General features: G+C 43.0%; 2 protein-coding genes across 5 annotated transcripts in view; one reads left to right on the plus strand and one right to left on the minus strand.

The window, feature by feature from the left end:
• ephb2b (eph receptor B2b) overlaps window positions 1–8,057 on the plus strand; it is a 113,164-nt gene extending 105,107 nt beyond the window's left edge. For 2 of the 4 annotated variants that reach the window (XM_084033344.1, XM_084033347.1), the window contains exons 12-16: window positions 2,869–3,084; window positions 3,229–3,378; window positions 5,129–5,322; window positions 6,922–7,077; window positions 7,871–8,056. In XM_084033344.1, the coding sequence (XP_083889470.1) occupies window positions 2,869–3,084; window positions 3,229–3,378; window positions 5,129–5,322; window positions 6,922–7,077; window positions 7,871–7,979 (825 nt within the window). In that variant the 3' untranslated portion in view covers window positions 7,980–8,056. Of the gene's footprint in view, window positions 1–2,868; window positions 3,085–3,228; window positions 3,379–5,128; window positions 5,323–6,921; window positions 7,078–7,870 lie in introns of all 4 variants that reach the window. The other 2 variants (XM_084033346.1, XM_084033345.1) reach the window with 2 other exon arrangements.
• dhrs3b (dehydrogenase/reductase (SDR family) member 3b) overlaps window positions 1–15,451 on the minus strand; it is a 138,063-nt gene that overhangs the window by 43,180 nt on the left and 79,432 nt on the right. The window lies entirely within an intron of this gene.

Here is a 15,451-nt window from a genome sequence, read left to right on the forward strand (position 1 = left end):
TGTATGGACGTGTGAGTGCAGTGAGAATGCCACATTATAAATTAATTTAAGCCACTTATAAAGATGGTTTCTCCCGCAGTATTGGAGCGTAGAAAGAAGTCCGGTGGCTACAGATGTGTAGTATGTTGTAAATTATGTGTTCCATTAATAACAACCAGCACATTTCATGTGAAGTACTGGAAGTGAATTGAATTAAAGTGCCTGAAAACAGTCGCCCCCGAACATGAGAATCTGTTTAAGCCCCGGCATCAAACCCACGGAGAAGACAAGCGGATGATCCGCTGTCAGCACGCCGTTCAGCCCGAGCCTCTATTTGCATTCTGCCTCCCGACCTCAGAGACGCAGCATCAGCCCTTTTCTTGGAATGTGATCTCGCTGGTGAAGGCTGTTTGTGTACGTGTGTGTGTTTGCTGAGCATATGTGACAGCGCATTGTACCCACAACAACGGGGAACCTCGTGGTGACAGTTTATGACAACGGGCGCTGACAGCGGCCAACGCGGTGGCTGGTGGGCACTTGTTTAAAATGGCCACTGAAGCCCCTCCCCCCTGCAGGGCAGGAAGAGAATAGATCAGAGCTGAGAACGATATGCAGCGAAAGGAAAAGGAAATTCAGCCGCGAGGAAGTGAAACCAAAGTCAAGCAGGTTTCACTTCAGGTTAAATCTGCTGTTTAACGGAGGAGGCATCACACCCTTTCATTCATGCAGTCAGTGATTTAGAATATCATTTGTGTCCTACCATGCTATTTGCATTCGTAGCGCCCCCTTGTGGTTAATTGGAATTATAGGGTATTTTTAACGGAACTCTTTCGGAGATATATCCTGCCCGATGTTTTTATTGTTTTGTGCAGAACGAGTCTGTTCATTCGTCAACGTCTTGAAAAGGAAATAAGACTAATGTCTGAAATGATGGTCCTGGTGTTTCGGCCGTCTGCGGTTTTCTTCTCTCAGCTTGGATTTGATCTTTGCGTCCTTCAAAGTAGTTTCAGACTTGATTTGTCTAAAGCACATAAATTCCAGTGATTGGGTCCAGGTTGAAGTTTCTAGCTCTTCCCTGCTCACAGGAAGTAGAGCCACAGAGCAGGCAATAAATAACGACAACCAAACACAAGCTCCGCCCCCCCTCGGGAGCTTGAACCCTAATGAAAGTCCACCTTTGATAGAAAACATTTAGATCCAAATAAATCACGGCAGACCTTGATTCTCCACGTTCCTGCCCGACGTGACCCCTGAAGACTTTGCAGTAACTTTCCAATTAAAGAGTGAATGCAAACACAGATTTCTGCAGGTTACGATGTGCGTTTGATGAATTATGCATCCGTCTTCATTTGCGAGAAGGAACGAGCAGCTTGTCGGCTAATGAGCAGCAGAGAGAGGACTGGACTAGTGGAGCGGTCATGCAGACCGTTACCGGGTCTGTGCTCGGGGGTCCTGCCCCCCCCCCCCCCCCCCCCCTCGCCCTGCTTTCTCTGGGTTCCTGTGTTGGCGGCGGCGTGGTGGGTGGTGGAGAGAATGCAGGTGTGCACAGTTGGAGGCACAGCTGCAGCACCGCTCCAGACCCTCACCGAATCCTGGAGGAGGGGGGGGGGGGACAGCTGTAGACAGCCAGCCAGACCCGGGCTTAGCCCCGCCGAGGTGGACCCCAACCCAGACCTGGAGGTTTGGGTCCTGTGGGACAGAAACTAATACTACAAAGTAACTTCTCCACGTCGGCCACATGCGTGTTGGGTTACAAGCAGACATGTCGGAGTCATTTTCTATTATAACGCCACCTTTAGTTGATGGAGGGGATGAGCTCTTTGTCTTCAGGGAAACAAATACCTTAAAGCCACACTCTCAAGAGTTTATTGTTCAAATTCAGACGACATATTTCCTTTGTTTGAGATGAGATGCCTGCTGCTGTCAGAACATTTAACACAAAGTCCTCAATGAATTACACTATTAACCCGTAAGAGCCCGAACCCATAAATAATCATTTTAATAGAACGCTTTTCCAGATGCAAAAATACATTTTATAAGCCTTTTTTTTTTATTTCACGTTATTTTTATGGTTACTTTTGTTTAAAGGAGTCATCACCTGGTTTTATACGTATCCAGCCCCCCTTGGATCGCTTTGGATCAATTCGTAAAACTTATTAGAAAAAAGAAAAAAAATTTTAATCAAACATTGAGCTTGTTCTGACCCTTTTTCGTACCGCGATTTTATCACGCGAGATTACGCGCGAGGTTTTGACTGGTCCGGATGTGCATTGTATAATATGTAATGAGGCGCGCGTTGATTCGCCGCAGGAAGGACAGAGCCGGGGGGGCTTGCCTGCATGCAGACTCCAAAACATAATGGCGGCGCTTCGGCGATTTCAGGTAGCGGACGGGGCGGGGTTGGGTGGTGAAAGAGGGGTGGGCTTATGCAAGTAGCCGCCACGGTGACGTCACCGAAGGCGCAGAATCAAAATCTCGTGCTTTAGGAATGCACACCCTTGTGTGCTATTCCTGTTCGGAAAAAGAGCAGAAGCGAAAAAACGGCGCCACTTTCAAACTCCAGCCTTTCAGGCAATTTTCAACTGAGGTCAAACACAGATATGCATGTTTTAACAAGAGAAATTGCGATTTCCAGGTGATGACTCCTTTAAATGTGCTTTAAATTCAACTACAGAGAATAAATCAATATCAAAATAATTTAACCAGCTAAATTAATTCTGCAAACAAATTGTCATGACTTGTTTTGCATAAATGTGATGCAACAAAGGAAGCGATATTAAAGCGTTGTTTAAGGGGTTGAAACTAGTGTCAAACGTGCACGTGTGATCAGGTGACCCAGAATTCCTAGCTGCACCTCCATTTAACCCAACATGTCTGTCTGTTTTACAGCAAAACGACGGGCAGTTCACCGTGATCCAGCTGGTCGGCATGCTGCGGGGCATCGCCTCGGGCATGAAGTACCTGGCCGACATGAACTACGTGCACCGCGACCTCGCCGCCCGCAACATCCTGGTCAACAGCAACCTCGTGTGCAAGGTGTCGGACTTCGGCCTCTCGCGCTTCCTGGAGGACGACACGTCAGACCCCACCTACACCAGCGCTCTGGTAAGAAGAGACAAGCTCCATGTACTTCAGTCCCAGGGGTTTTATCATGTCCTCCTCCCAGTGTGGGTTACCGGCGGCATTGTCGCCGTGAACGATGTCTCCGTGGCGGTCGAGGTTTCAGGTCTCGCTCCTTTGTGTTCTCAGGGAGGAAAGATTCCGATCCGATGGACTGCACCCGAAGCCATCCAGTACAGGAAGTTCACCTCGGCCAGCGACGTGTGGAGCTACGGGATCGTCATGTGGGAAGTCATGTCCTACGGAGAGAGGCCTTACTGGGACATGACCAATCAAGACGTACGTATTGCCTGCAATCGTTTTTTTTTATTGCAGTCAGATTTCTACGACGGCGTGTTTGGGCTTCTGTAGAAAAAAACAAAAAATGAGCCGAGAGAGGGGGAATATTCCCAGAAAAAAAAGGAAATTTGCCACTTTCTTTATGTATATCATCTGATATAAACAAGCTGCTTGGTTTCGGCTAACACCGGATGTTGTTGCCTCCGTTGCTATGACAACAAGTGAAAGCTACCATCATTCCGGCCTCAGACTCCTCATCGTGTCTGTTTTCCCACAGATGAACAGCAGCTTTCACTGGTGGGTTTTTATGTGAATCCCCTCCACACTCACCACAGAGACATAATCAGATCATTTGAAATGCACGGCAGTGCTCGGGTGGACATTTTCTCTGCTCTTCAACTGGAGCCTCTTATTTCCCATCTCCCTCTGGGTAGCAGGGAGGAGGAGGGGGAGGAGAGAGCAAATTATGGGGGGGGGGGGAGATAATGAAAATAGTTTCAAATTGAAAGTGAGAACACTAATGTGCTGAGAGGGACCGAGGACCTCAACGGTTATCTTATTAGCAGCTCCAGATAGTGTTTCTGTTCCATCGGGGTCCTCGTTCGGAGGTCTCATGAATGAGATTAATCTGAGTCTGAATGGAGCTCCTTTAATGGCCCCCGTAATGAGGGGAGGGGGGTGGGCGTCCTCGTCCTCCGGGCGGTTTCACTCCGTTAACCGTGAGCCACCTACACGCGCCCCTTCGACCAACAACATCAGCGGGCCGAGCCAGACGGATTTTTAATGTGGCTTTGCAGAGAGAGAGAGCGCATTAAATACTTTGCAAAGGCCAGAAAATGAGGTCACATCTGGCAGAAATGTGGAGTTGGTGGAATAAGGTTTATGTTCTTAACGACCTTAACTGGTGTTTAACAACTCGGCCGCCGCCGCCGCCGCGCAGGGAGCTAATGTGGTGATTTGTGCACAAATAGATATGTTTATATGTTTCTACGTGTTGAGGTAATAGCTTTCTTTAAAACGCTTTGTGGTGAAGCACAGGTGGAACTGTTATATATTTACTCCATGTGAGACACGACCCAGAAACTATTAATGCAGCAGTTATATTCAGATGTTTATTAAAGGAACATTTAACAACAGGTACTGTGTTTGAGGCCCTGATACTCTGTGCTTTACTCCCCCACGTGTCAGAGAGGTATACCTACTAGTTATTTTATTATAAGAAACACCGAACCTGTGGTTCACAGTCTGTTTTGGTCTGTTCCACCAGAGAGACATGTTACCCTCTAAACCTCTCATGGTTCTATTAAATGATATAAAATAGTCCAATATTTCAGAAAAAGTGTATAAAGTCTGAATGAATCTATGCAGCAACTGATATTTTTCTTCTTCTCTCACCTTAACTTCAACGTTATTTATTTATATAGCAATATAACAATACAATGAAAATACAAAAATACAACAACAAAAAATCTCACGACCCGTCCTGTTTATCTTGTGAACCTGACTGTATATAAACTAGTTAAACTAGCTTTCAACCGAGGCTCCTCACACATTTATTGAACAATCTAATGATGACATATTGATAATAAATCACTCACAAGGCCTTTATTAGGGCATAAGAATCACTTTGTTATTTATGTGTTTACATGCTTTCCCTTCAGGTGGGACTGCGAGTGCAGATCTTTAATGCAGTTCCCACCCATCCATCTCCTCCCGGCCACCCTTAAGAGATCTCTGTCTCCCCCTGCAGGTCATCAACGCCATAGAGCAGGACTACCGGCTGCCCCCGCCCATGGACTGCCCCAGCGCCTTGCACCAGCTCATGTTGGACTGCTGGCAGAAGGAGCGCAACAACCGGCCCAAGTTCAGCCAGATCGTCAACAACCTGGACAAGATGATCCGCAACCCCAACACCCTGAAGGCCATGACCCCGCTGTCGTCAGGGTGAGGGGGGGGGTGGTCTTCTTCATTGTCAGTCACACTCGTAGTCATAACACAGGGAGCAGACGTGTGTTCTTCATTACCATCCGCATGTGTGTTTTATCTGGTCCTCCGTAGACCATGTCATAGACCTCCATAGAGGACCCGCAAGACTCTGGTTTGAGCATCATTCATCACATGGATAACATCTTGAACAATATCTCTGATCTCCTCCATGTAGAGGCTTTTCCTCTTCCTAACAGGAACGTCACGCCGCTGCCAAAGTGCCATCCGTGGCACGGGTTACGTTTTTCCTTCCCTCGGAGCTCAGTGTCTCCCGTTTCTCGTGGCGCCGAGCGGTTATGGAAATGAAAGCCTTTCGGTTTGATAGATCAAATCCTCTCCGCAAACGCTGCGAGCTAAAAACCTGGATCGTAGCAAGTTGTGCAATTTTCAAAACAAAAACATTTTTGAAGCGTTTGTGCTCTGGGTGTTAGTTTTCCTTCGAGAGCGAAGGTTTTTTTTTTTTACTGATTTCCATTCAGTCTGTACTTTGATTTGTGGTGGCGTGCGAGGACCGAGGGCCAGATTCTTTCCGCAGACACTGAGGGATACGTTGGCTCCTTGAACTTATCACTTCATTTGGAAAAAATACACTTTTATGAGGAATCAGTTTGGAAAATATTGGTTCATGGATAAGACCGGTGGGATTCTCCAAGTTCCGTCTTTGCCGTCTTAAAAATGTAATTCACGTTTGAATCGCATGCAGGTGGTCCCGTCTAGTGTTGTTTTTGGCCTGTTTTACTTTAAGTTCCAGTCTAGTCTTTGTCTCAAACTATCATTTCAGTTTTTATTAGTTTTAATCACGTTCATAATGTTTTTAGTCTAGTTTCAGTCGACTAAAAGTCTGGGATTTTAGTCTTATTTTAGTCAAAGATTGTATTAAGTCAAACCCATTTCACAATTCAAACAAGGTTATCTTATGATTATATTATTGTTACCTTATAGACTAGGAGTGGGTAAAAATATCGATACGGCAATATATCGCGATACTTTGCTGCCCAATACAATATAGATTTTTCAACTCCAAAGATCGATTAAAAAAAAAAAGATTCATGTTTAGACGCGTTGTGAATGCAGTACTTTATCCTTTTTCATTTTATTTTCAATATTTATTCCAGTGAATTTCATGGGAATTAATAACATGGAGAGGCTGTTTTGAATGAAATAGTTTTGACTCAATTTGTCCTCTGATCAATATCATCTGATGTACAGATACAGGTACTTGTGTTTCCATCTTTATTTATATCGCAGTATTGTGATATTGTGATATTGTGATATGTATCGTATCGTGAGGTTTTTGCCAATACTCACCCCTATAATAGACTATAAGAACACATCCATTCCAGACACAGAAGACGCTCTGATTTGAATTAACAACATTTATTTTACCAACCAAATATAGTATCACATGACCAGCATTTATGCGTCTCGTCTCGTTTTCCTCACGTGATAAAGGTTCGTTAACGACGATATTTAGTCATAATTTCTGTTAACGAAAGCAACACTAGTCCCGTCTGGACGACCATCATTCTTAACGGCTCCTTCTTCTTCCCTCTTCAGTGTTCATCTGCCTCTCCTGGACCGCAGCATCCCAGACTTCTCCAGCTTCAGCACCGTGGACGAGTGGCTGGACGCCATCAAGATGGGCCAGTACAAAGACAATTTCGCCAGCGCCGACTTCTCCACGTTCGACGTGGTGTCCCAGATGACGATGGAGTAAGTGACGATTCTCTCTCCCGCCTGTTCTTTCTGGTGTCTGACGAGCATGAAGGAGAAGAAAGAAACTCCCCTTTAACAACCCTCCGAACGAGCACCAGACTCGCCTCCGGCCTCCGTTATATAAAAGCGGCTCGCTGCGCTGCATGTAATTAGCAGATCGTAACACTTGCAGTGGCGAGGCCGAACAGTGGGCACGAGAGCTGGAAGCCTTGCCCTTTCTTCTCCGCCATGTGTTTAGCGAGGCTTTCTTTGACCTCGATTTGAGGATCAGGGAGGAAACATAATCTGGGGTTGGTTAGAAAATACAACGAGGGAAAGAAACGTAAGATAGACACCTAGAGAAACCTGTGTATGGATACAAGCCGGCGATCATGTTGAGCTTCACTTCAAGGACATTTCATTGTGTAGTGGATGAGAAACCCGATACAGAGTGTTCACTTCGGCAGTAGACTGGAGTCAATGAGAGACTTGCTAGTTCTTAGCATTTGTTCCGGTGGTCTGAGACGGGTGGGGTTTTACCGCATGACTCAGCAAAGTACACCAAAACTGGTTATCCAAACATATTCCTGTGATTGGAAAAGCTTCCCGCAGCTGCTTCACGCCTGTTCCTTCACTGTCATCTCAGTTTTCCATACCAGTTTCTTTGTTTTCCAGCTGTTGTCCGCCGGCGCTCCCCCCCCCCACGTCTCCGTGTTGTGATGTCACGTTGTCGATACAGTGAATGCATAGATGGACTCTGCAGGAGTGTTTTATAGTCTTTGTGGTAATCCTGGCCTCCGTCTCCTCGCAGTGACATCTTGAGGGTTGGCGTGACGCTAGCGGGCCATCAAAAGAAGATCCTCAACAGCGTCCAGATGATGCGGGCACAGATGAACCAGATCCAGTCGGTGGAGGTTTGACCCTCCCAAGCGGAGCAGAGGGGGGTTAAAGGCAGTCAGATGCTCTCCGGGAGGATGGAGTGGATTTCTTTTTTTCCTGTTTTTCTTTTTGGCGAGTTACAGTGTGTCTGTAACATCATCCCCCCTCCCCCTCTGTCCTCCTCCTCTCCCCTCACCGTGACTCCCCCCTCCCTCCCTCCTCCTCCCTCCATCTTTGGGATCAGCTGTGACACAGCCGACCCATCTAAGGAGCCAGACGTATGGGAGGTTAGAAGTGACCAGCAACACTCTTTTTTTTTTTTCCAATCTTCCACCAATTTTCATTTTTATGTTTTTTTTTGGTTTGTTTGTTCTGATAATTTTGTAAAGATTTTTTTAAAAGGAAAAAAAAAGAAAAACTGCAGATAAGGAGGCGAGGAGTTTATCTAAATTTATAGATGATATAAGCTTGTACACTAGACGGACTGAGTAGGAAAGCTACCCTTTAAAAGGGCAACAACAAAAAGGAAAAGAAAAAAAAAAGGAAGTGTCGAGGAGACGAGGCCGATCCTCAACGAGGCGTGGATATTGTTCTTTGCATCTTTTTGATTTTTTTGGACATCGTGAGGAAACAGAGCTTCTGATCCGCAGAGGAGGAGCGAAGGACGTGGAAACGTTTCCCCGGGAGAGAAAATACATTTCAAAAAAACAAAACCATGAAATGGACAACATTCGGCATCGACCGATGTCGTTCAGACAGTTCACGCTCGAGAGGAGGGGGAAAAAGTAATTTTCTATATTGTGTGAAATTTTGTGATGAAGAATTCCGTCTCACCATGCTTCCTTTCACTCTGGACAACAACAACCTTTCACAGTGAATTATTCACAGCCTGCCAAATAGAACTCTCCCCTTGTTTTCACCCCATCATCGATCCTGTACTGTACATATCAGATGCACTAGACCTGCCAGGACGCCACGACTCAGCAGAACCACGACGAGGGGGAGGAGTTTCGTTGTCACCATCACTTTTTTCCCTTTTTTTTTTTCATTTTGTTTGAAAAAATAAAATAGCATCGTGAGAAGATTTTTAAAAAAACAAACATCCGATAGAGATTCACAGAGAAAGGAACAGGTTCTACTGTTTAGATCATGCAGACAGTTTCTGTTTTTTAGAGCATCCTTCAACACACACACACACACACACACACACACACACACACACACACACACACACACACACCACGTGCACCGAGAAGCAGTGGCTCCCGAAGCGTCGGGTGTTTGATAGCATGCTGAGTGATGGTTAATTTCACAGTGCTTTGATTTGCTGCAATTACTAGAAGTATATTCAGTGTTTCTTCTTCCTCTTCTTTCTCTTCCTCTCTCTCTTCTTCTTCCTCTTCTTCTCCCTCTTCCTCTTCCTCTTCTTCCAGCTTATCCTTTTTATGTTTAAAGTGTTGGATACCACACACACACACTCATGAATAGGACTTTTTACAATCAGGCATTTATGGAATTAAAAAATAATAATAATAATGCAACATGTTATATTTTTGCAATTTGTGTATGGATATTATTGAATTATTATTTTTCATTTTAAGGTTGTTTTTTTTTTTTCCTGCACTGAGTCTTGTTTGACTCCCAACAAAAAAAAAAAAACTCTGGATCTTCCATCAAATGCTTTTATTTGGAGACATGAATCATGTTGGTGCACAAACATCCATCTTCCTGTGACGGCTTTTCCATTTCATTCAGACGTGCGTGACGCGTTCGTGGGCCTTCCTGTCCGTCTTCGTTTGCGTCGCCATCGGTAACCTGGTGTGGAGGGCCAACGTGGGGTCGTTTGTTGGGGGCGGGGTTTACGTACACAGCCGGTAAACGATATGAGCGGTGCAGCGTTCCCACCGGGAAGCTGACAGCCGGACACGGACGTCCAGCTGTGGTCAGATGTGTCCCCCCCCCCCCTCCCTCCTCCATCACAGCCGCTCTGTCCAGGCGCTGATCCCCCCCCCCATCACATTAATGCCTGTCGGACCACCTGTCTCCCACTGATCTCCACACAAGTCGGCTTTTTTCCGGCAGTTGTCTGGTTTCGTCTCTGAGACTTTATAAGCATCATCATCAGGACTCGTCTCGTCCTGATGCCACTGAAGTATGTAGAGGGGGGGGGGGTGTTTAAAAGAGACTTCCACGTTGGCTTGGACCAAATCCTCAGACTTTGACCTGAGTTTTTGTAGCGTCTGACAGCTTCAGCTCCAAAGCCCCGGTGAAGGAAGTGAGAAGCCCTCCTGTCGTGCTACCTTTCAGTACCCGGCTCTACATCCATCCAAGGACACGGGTGGAGGCTTTTATTATTCTGCTCCACAATCCTCTCATTGGTTACTTTTCATCCGCAACATGAATATTTCCCTGGAAGCTTTTCCAACACATGAAACTGGGAGGATCCGAAGCTGTTGGTTAGCGTTGCCGTGACCTAAATGCCACCGATGCCAACATGCACTTTTTTTTGCGTCATAACGGAGCTTTAGACTGTCTTCCTTTTTTTCCATTTCTCTCATACTTAACAGCTCATCAGTTTTATTTTCTCTTCTATTTTTTTTGCGAGTGCTGCACGTCTTCTCACGGGCAGATATTCCACCGTCAGGAAAAACGCTTAATGTTGTTGGAGAAATTCATCTTTTAAAAAGAAAATAAAGTATACTGGAGGCTGGTTTCCTGCTCCGGCCCTCCTATTAGAGCTCATCCAGACGCTCGTCGGGACTTTGAGTTATTAATCAAGCAATTATCCTTGAACTTGGCTTCCAGGACTTTAAAACAGGGCGGCTTATCGCTGCACATGAAAGAGTGCTGCAGTCGATGTCAGTATTTTTTTTTTTTAACTCCTTCCGACGGAGGTGGTTGTCCATTTTTACCAGAAGGGAGTTTTTTAAGGATTTTTGATTGAATGTGAAGTGTTTGAAAGCACTGCATTAAGTATTTATGTATCTTATTTTGAAGGCTCAAACAAAAACAAACCTTGTTGCCGTGACGGCGAGGAGAAAAGATTGACGCACTTATGTCAAGTGTTTCAAAGAGTTTCTGACTTCAGCTGCAGACCGGCTGCTGTTTCCACCGAAGCTGTGAACAAAGAAATAAAGAAGTAAAAGAAGCCCAGAAGTCCAAATTCTAGAGGATTGAAAAATGTATTGAAAACCACGTTATTTATTCATCTGGTTCAGGTTGGGTTTTTAAATTGAGGTCATATTTCTGAAAGAAATTTGACTCGGTGTGATTATTCTTTTATCACATTCACAGAAAATCAGATTGAATATTTAATTTGAGTGAAATTATGACGTCTGTTCATGGATCACTGGGAAATTTTAAATATGTCGATTCAAGATTTGTATATACAGAAAAAAAATCCCCTTTATGTTACAGTCACTTCCCTCTTCAATGCAGTTCTTTTCTACTGTTCACTTTCCAGAAAAAAACTATGTGTATTATTTAACTTTTCAGATGTAGTTTTTATTGTAAAGTTAAAAAAAAAAAAAAAAAAAAGCACCAAAAATCTGCCTCTAACACATGCAGGCTCCAGCTTCTCCAGTTATAAAACAGCAAAAACACACTGTTCCAGTTTTGCTCTGAAACTGAAGTAGATGTGGTCGTGATGCTCGTGATGGTTTCACACGTTTGCCAGCTGCAACTTTCAGCAAAAAAAAAAAAAAAAAAACTGCTCTCTCTTCTTACATCTGTGAAGCAAAGTAAAAAAAAACACTCAGTCCTGCCCTCACCGTGTGCCAATTTTCTGAAGGACAGAGAAAAACCCACGTTAAGTCTCGGTGTTACATGATCGTGTGCATAAACACGAGCGGTTGCCAGGTTTGTACCCGCTGGGCCGTGTTTGAATGGCGCCCAACTGCAAGAAAATGGCTCCTGTTTAAAAAAAAAAAAAATGCACACAGCACCGGAGCGCCCTCTACTGGTGAGGTGGTGGAATGCAGCTTGTTTTTGGGGGGTTTGATGTTTTCAGGTGCAGAAAGTCGGAACGAGTCTGCGTCTGCTTTCCCTCCGCAGGACACAACGTTCGAACCCCGACCACGACATGACCCCTCTGTTACCCCCCCATCATCCCTCGCCCCTCCCACCACCACTCTGGCTGTTGGCTCATACAGGCAGGGGGGGGGGGGTCTCCCTCCGGTCCACGTTGTTAAACCCAGTGCCGGTTCAGACCACTGTGACTGATGTGGGAGATCCTGTATTTCTGTATAAATGTATATTGACTGTAACCCTGTGAATGATGTAACAATTTCATTATTTGTAATATTGTCATTGGTTTATTTTCTAAAAATGGAAAGCCCAACTTGACTCTCCTCAATAAAAAAAAATAAGATCTGTTATAAAAACAGTGATGAGTCATCTTTATGAAACGTGGTAATCAGATTTTTTATTGAGAGATTGTTATTTATGACTAAATCATAACTAAAAGTCGGCATCAAACCCAAACATGTCCACATTATATTTGTTGGACAATAACTATTAATACGTGCTGCAAATAACTTTCAAATTAGTTCAATGTATTTTTATAGATTACCTGAAGATAATGTTCCTGACGGTTGCGATTTTTTTGTATTAGTGGTCAAATTTAAGTGAATTGAACATTAATATTAGTTGGAGCTAAAATGAAATTTGACTATTTTACTATATTCAAATATGCTGGCGTAGAAATATTTTAAATGATGGAACAGACCTGAGAGCTAAAAAAAAAGCACATTAATTGAACTTTATTATTAATTAAACTGCATCACAGCTAGCCGGGAAGATAGCCACGGCTAGCATTACTTCAAGTTAAAACTAAATTATCCCCACTTGTTTTCACCTGGTTATGATGTGTTAACATAGATGTTGATGAGCTAATTTTTTTTAAAAAGTCACTCCAGATAACTAAATGAAGGAGCTGATCAGCTAAACTCTTACTGAAGCTAACAGGCTATAAGCTAATGACTTTAGCTTCCATATCAGCTGTTGACTTGTTGGATTAAAGCTGTATTTCACATTTAAAATGTGTTCAATTATACATTCATGGAATTGGAACAGTGGTATTAACAGTAACAGAGAGATAAAACAAATATTTCCCATGAAATAGAGGCTGTAAATCAAAAAACAAACTAGTAGAAATGGATAACAAAGCTGAAAGAACACATTTCCTTGTCTTTTTTTTTTTATTTAAAAGAAAGTCAGATTTTTAACTGCTTTTGCAGTAATATCCCCTGCTAGTAGAGATTCCTATCATTTCTATATCCAGTTTTAAGACTAGTCTACGTTTTAAAGAGATGTTCTATTTTAGGTTTCAGGTTTTGAACGTTCACTGCCAGCCTCCGTTTAACATTAAACTCGAGAAAGAAGCCGACTTCTTCTCCGTGAGGAAACTCCTCTTTGAAAAGGTGCTGAAAGATGCTGCACAGCTCCCAAAAACAAACCAGCGGAGGGTTTTTTATTCATATTATGGTCCACGAAAACCCAAAAAGTGAGGCTACAGTTTGTGAAATATCTTGAGGAGGTAATTTAATAAAAGCTGCACACATAAATTTGATCACAAGCCACAAAAGCCGTGAAGCTCACATTTCAGCAGAGAAGCAGCGTAGATATTTTTCTTTTTCAGATCCAGCATCACTTCTCTCAGGCCCCCCCCCCCCACCCCATTGTTCTGAGGTTTCATGTCAGAAGTGATTTGACCGGCGGCGGCGCTGCTCCGGCTCTGGAGGTCAGACCAGCTTCACCTCGCTGCAGATCCTGAATCCTCATTAGCGGCCGCCGCGTGAAAGGCTGGAGACCTCGGCCTGACCCGGCGGAGAACGGCGTGTGTTCAAAAAGGCTGGGGGGGGGGAGGGGGGCGCCAAACCCTTTCTACTTCTAGACCTCGACCACCCATAAGCCCCCCCGCCTCCACCTTCTTACACCTTGACGAGTCAGAGGCCAAGCGTGGGAACCAACTGGGAGAGATTAGAGTGAAGCGTGATGAAAGGTGTGTTGGAGTTACAGGTAGACAACGACGGGGGGGGGGGGGCATGACAGACGGCCCATGATGATTCATAGCTGCGGCCCTGCGACCGTCTCACTCTGCCCTCCTTTGTGTCTGAAATTAATAAATAAATATACTTTAAATAATCTAGGATGTAATTTAGCATCCTGGTGGTGAATTACACCATTAACTACTGTTTATTTTTTGTCATTCTTTAACAATAATAATAATAAAAATAATAAATAAAACAATTATTATGTTAAAGCTAAATAAAATACAAAAAAATAATTAAATTTGTTCCTTTCTGTTTTGCCATCTTGAATATACTTTAAAATATGTTTTATTTATTTTCATGATATTATTTTCATCATTATTATTTTCATTATTTTTATTATTATTATTAATTGTATTAGAATCATAATAAAGTTTAGAATATGAATAATAATATCATTATTATGAAATATATTATTCTAATATAAATATGTATAATTGTTTATATGTAGTAATATTCTTTAACAGTATTATATAATTATTAATAATATTTTAAATATTATTTAATGTGTTTCATCATAATATTAATAATAACACTATACATATGACTTATGATATTATTATCATCATATGGCATACAGCTACACATTTACAGTCCTCTATTTGAAAAATGTGTTTTACATTTGTAAAATAAATAAGGACTTGAGATTTCCAACCATCTCGTTTGAACAATTACACAACGCTTTAAAACAAACGCAACATAAACATAAAAGCAGAGCTGGAGACGGAGACGTTTGAAGTGAAACAGTAATTGGTGGTGAAGTAATTCCACGTTAACTGTCACTGTGGAGGCTTCTGAAAAGCGGCTGCAGAGCATCTGGACCCAAACAAAAAAACCCAAACGAGTAATTCAATAAGAAAGACTTATGGCTCTCTCACTTTCTAATAAAACCTCCCAGTCAGCAGTTGGAAATGTTAATAAGTTATTATTATGGATTTCTGTCCAGATGGTCCGCAGACCCGTTTCCAGAAGTTAAGTGGTCGGATATTCAGTTGGACGAGTTAAAAAGCAGCTAAAAATAAAAAGTGGTATGGAGGCGGAAAAACAATGCTATTTGTTTATTTAATTATATACACAAAAACATGGCCATAAGGAGGATTATTCATAATTAATAAATGTGTTTTAACATGATTTAGAATAAAAACTTTAGAACATATAGATTTGCAGAGGTGTCTAAAAAGGTACAGATGTTCTACACTCAAGTAAAAGTACTTCTACACTCAAGTTGAAGTACTTTTACTCTGGAAGAAGAAGATTCAACTTTACTCAAGTAAAGCAATGTATCCCTATGAAGGACATTGCTACTGGTGTTTGTTTGGTTTTTTGCAAGCCTAACTGAATCTCTCGTCATATTAATAATAAAAAAATAATAAAGAAAATAAAATGCATTAAAACGTATTTAATGAGCCCGTTTAGAAAATGTGAGGAGTAGAAATGACAGATATTTGTTTAATGGAGTGAGT

This window comes from Eutrigla gurnardus (genome assembly GCF_963514095.1).
Source record: "Eutrigla gurnardus genome assembly, chromosome: 2".
In the NCBI taxonomy this organism is placed as follows: Eukaryota; Metazoa; Chordata; class Actinopteri; order Perciformes; family Triglidae; genus Eutrigla; species Eutrigla gurnardus.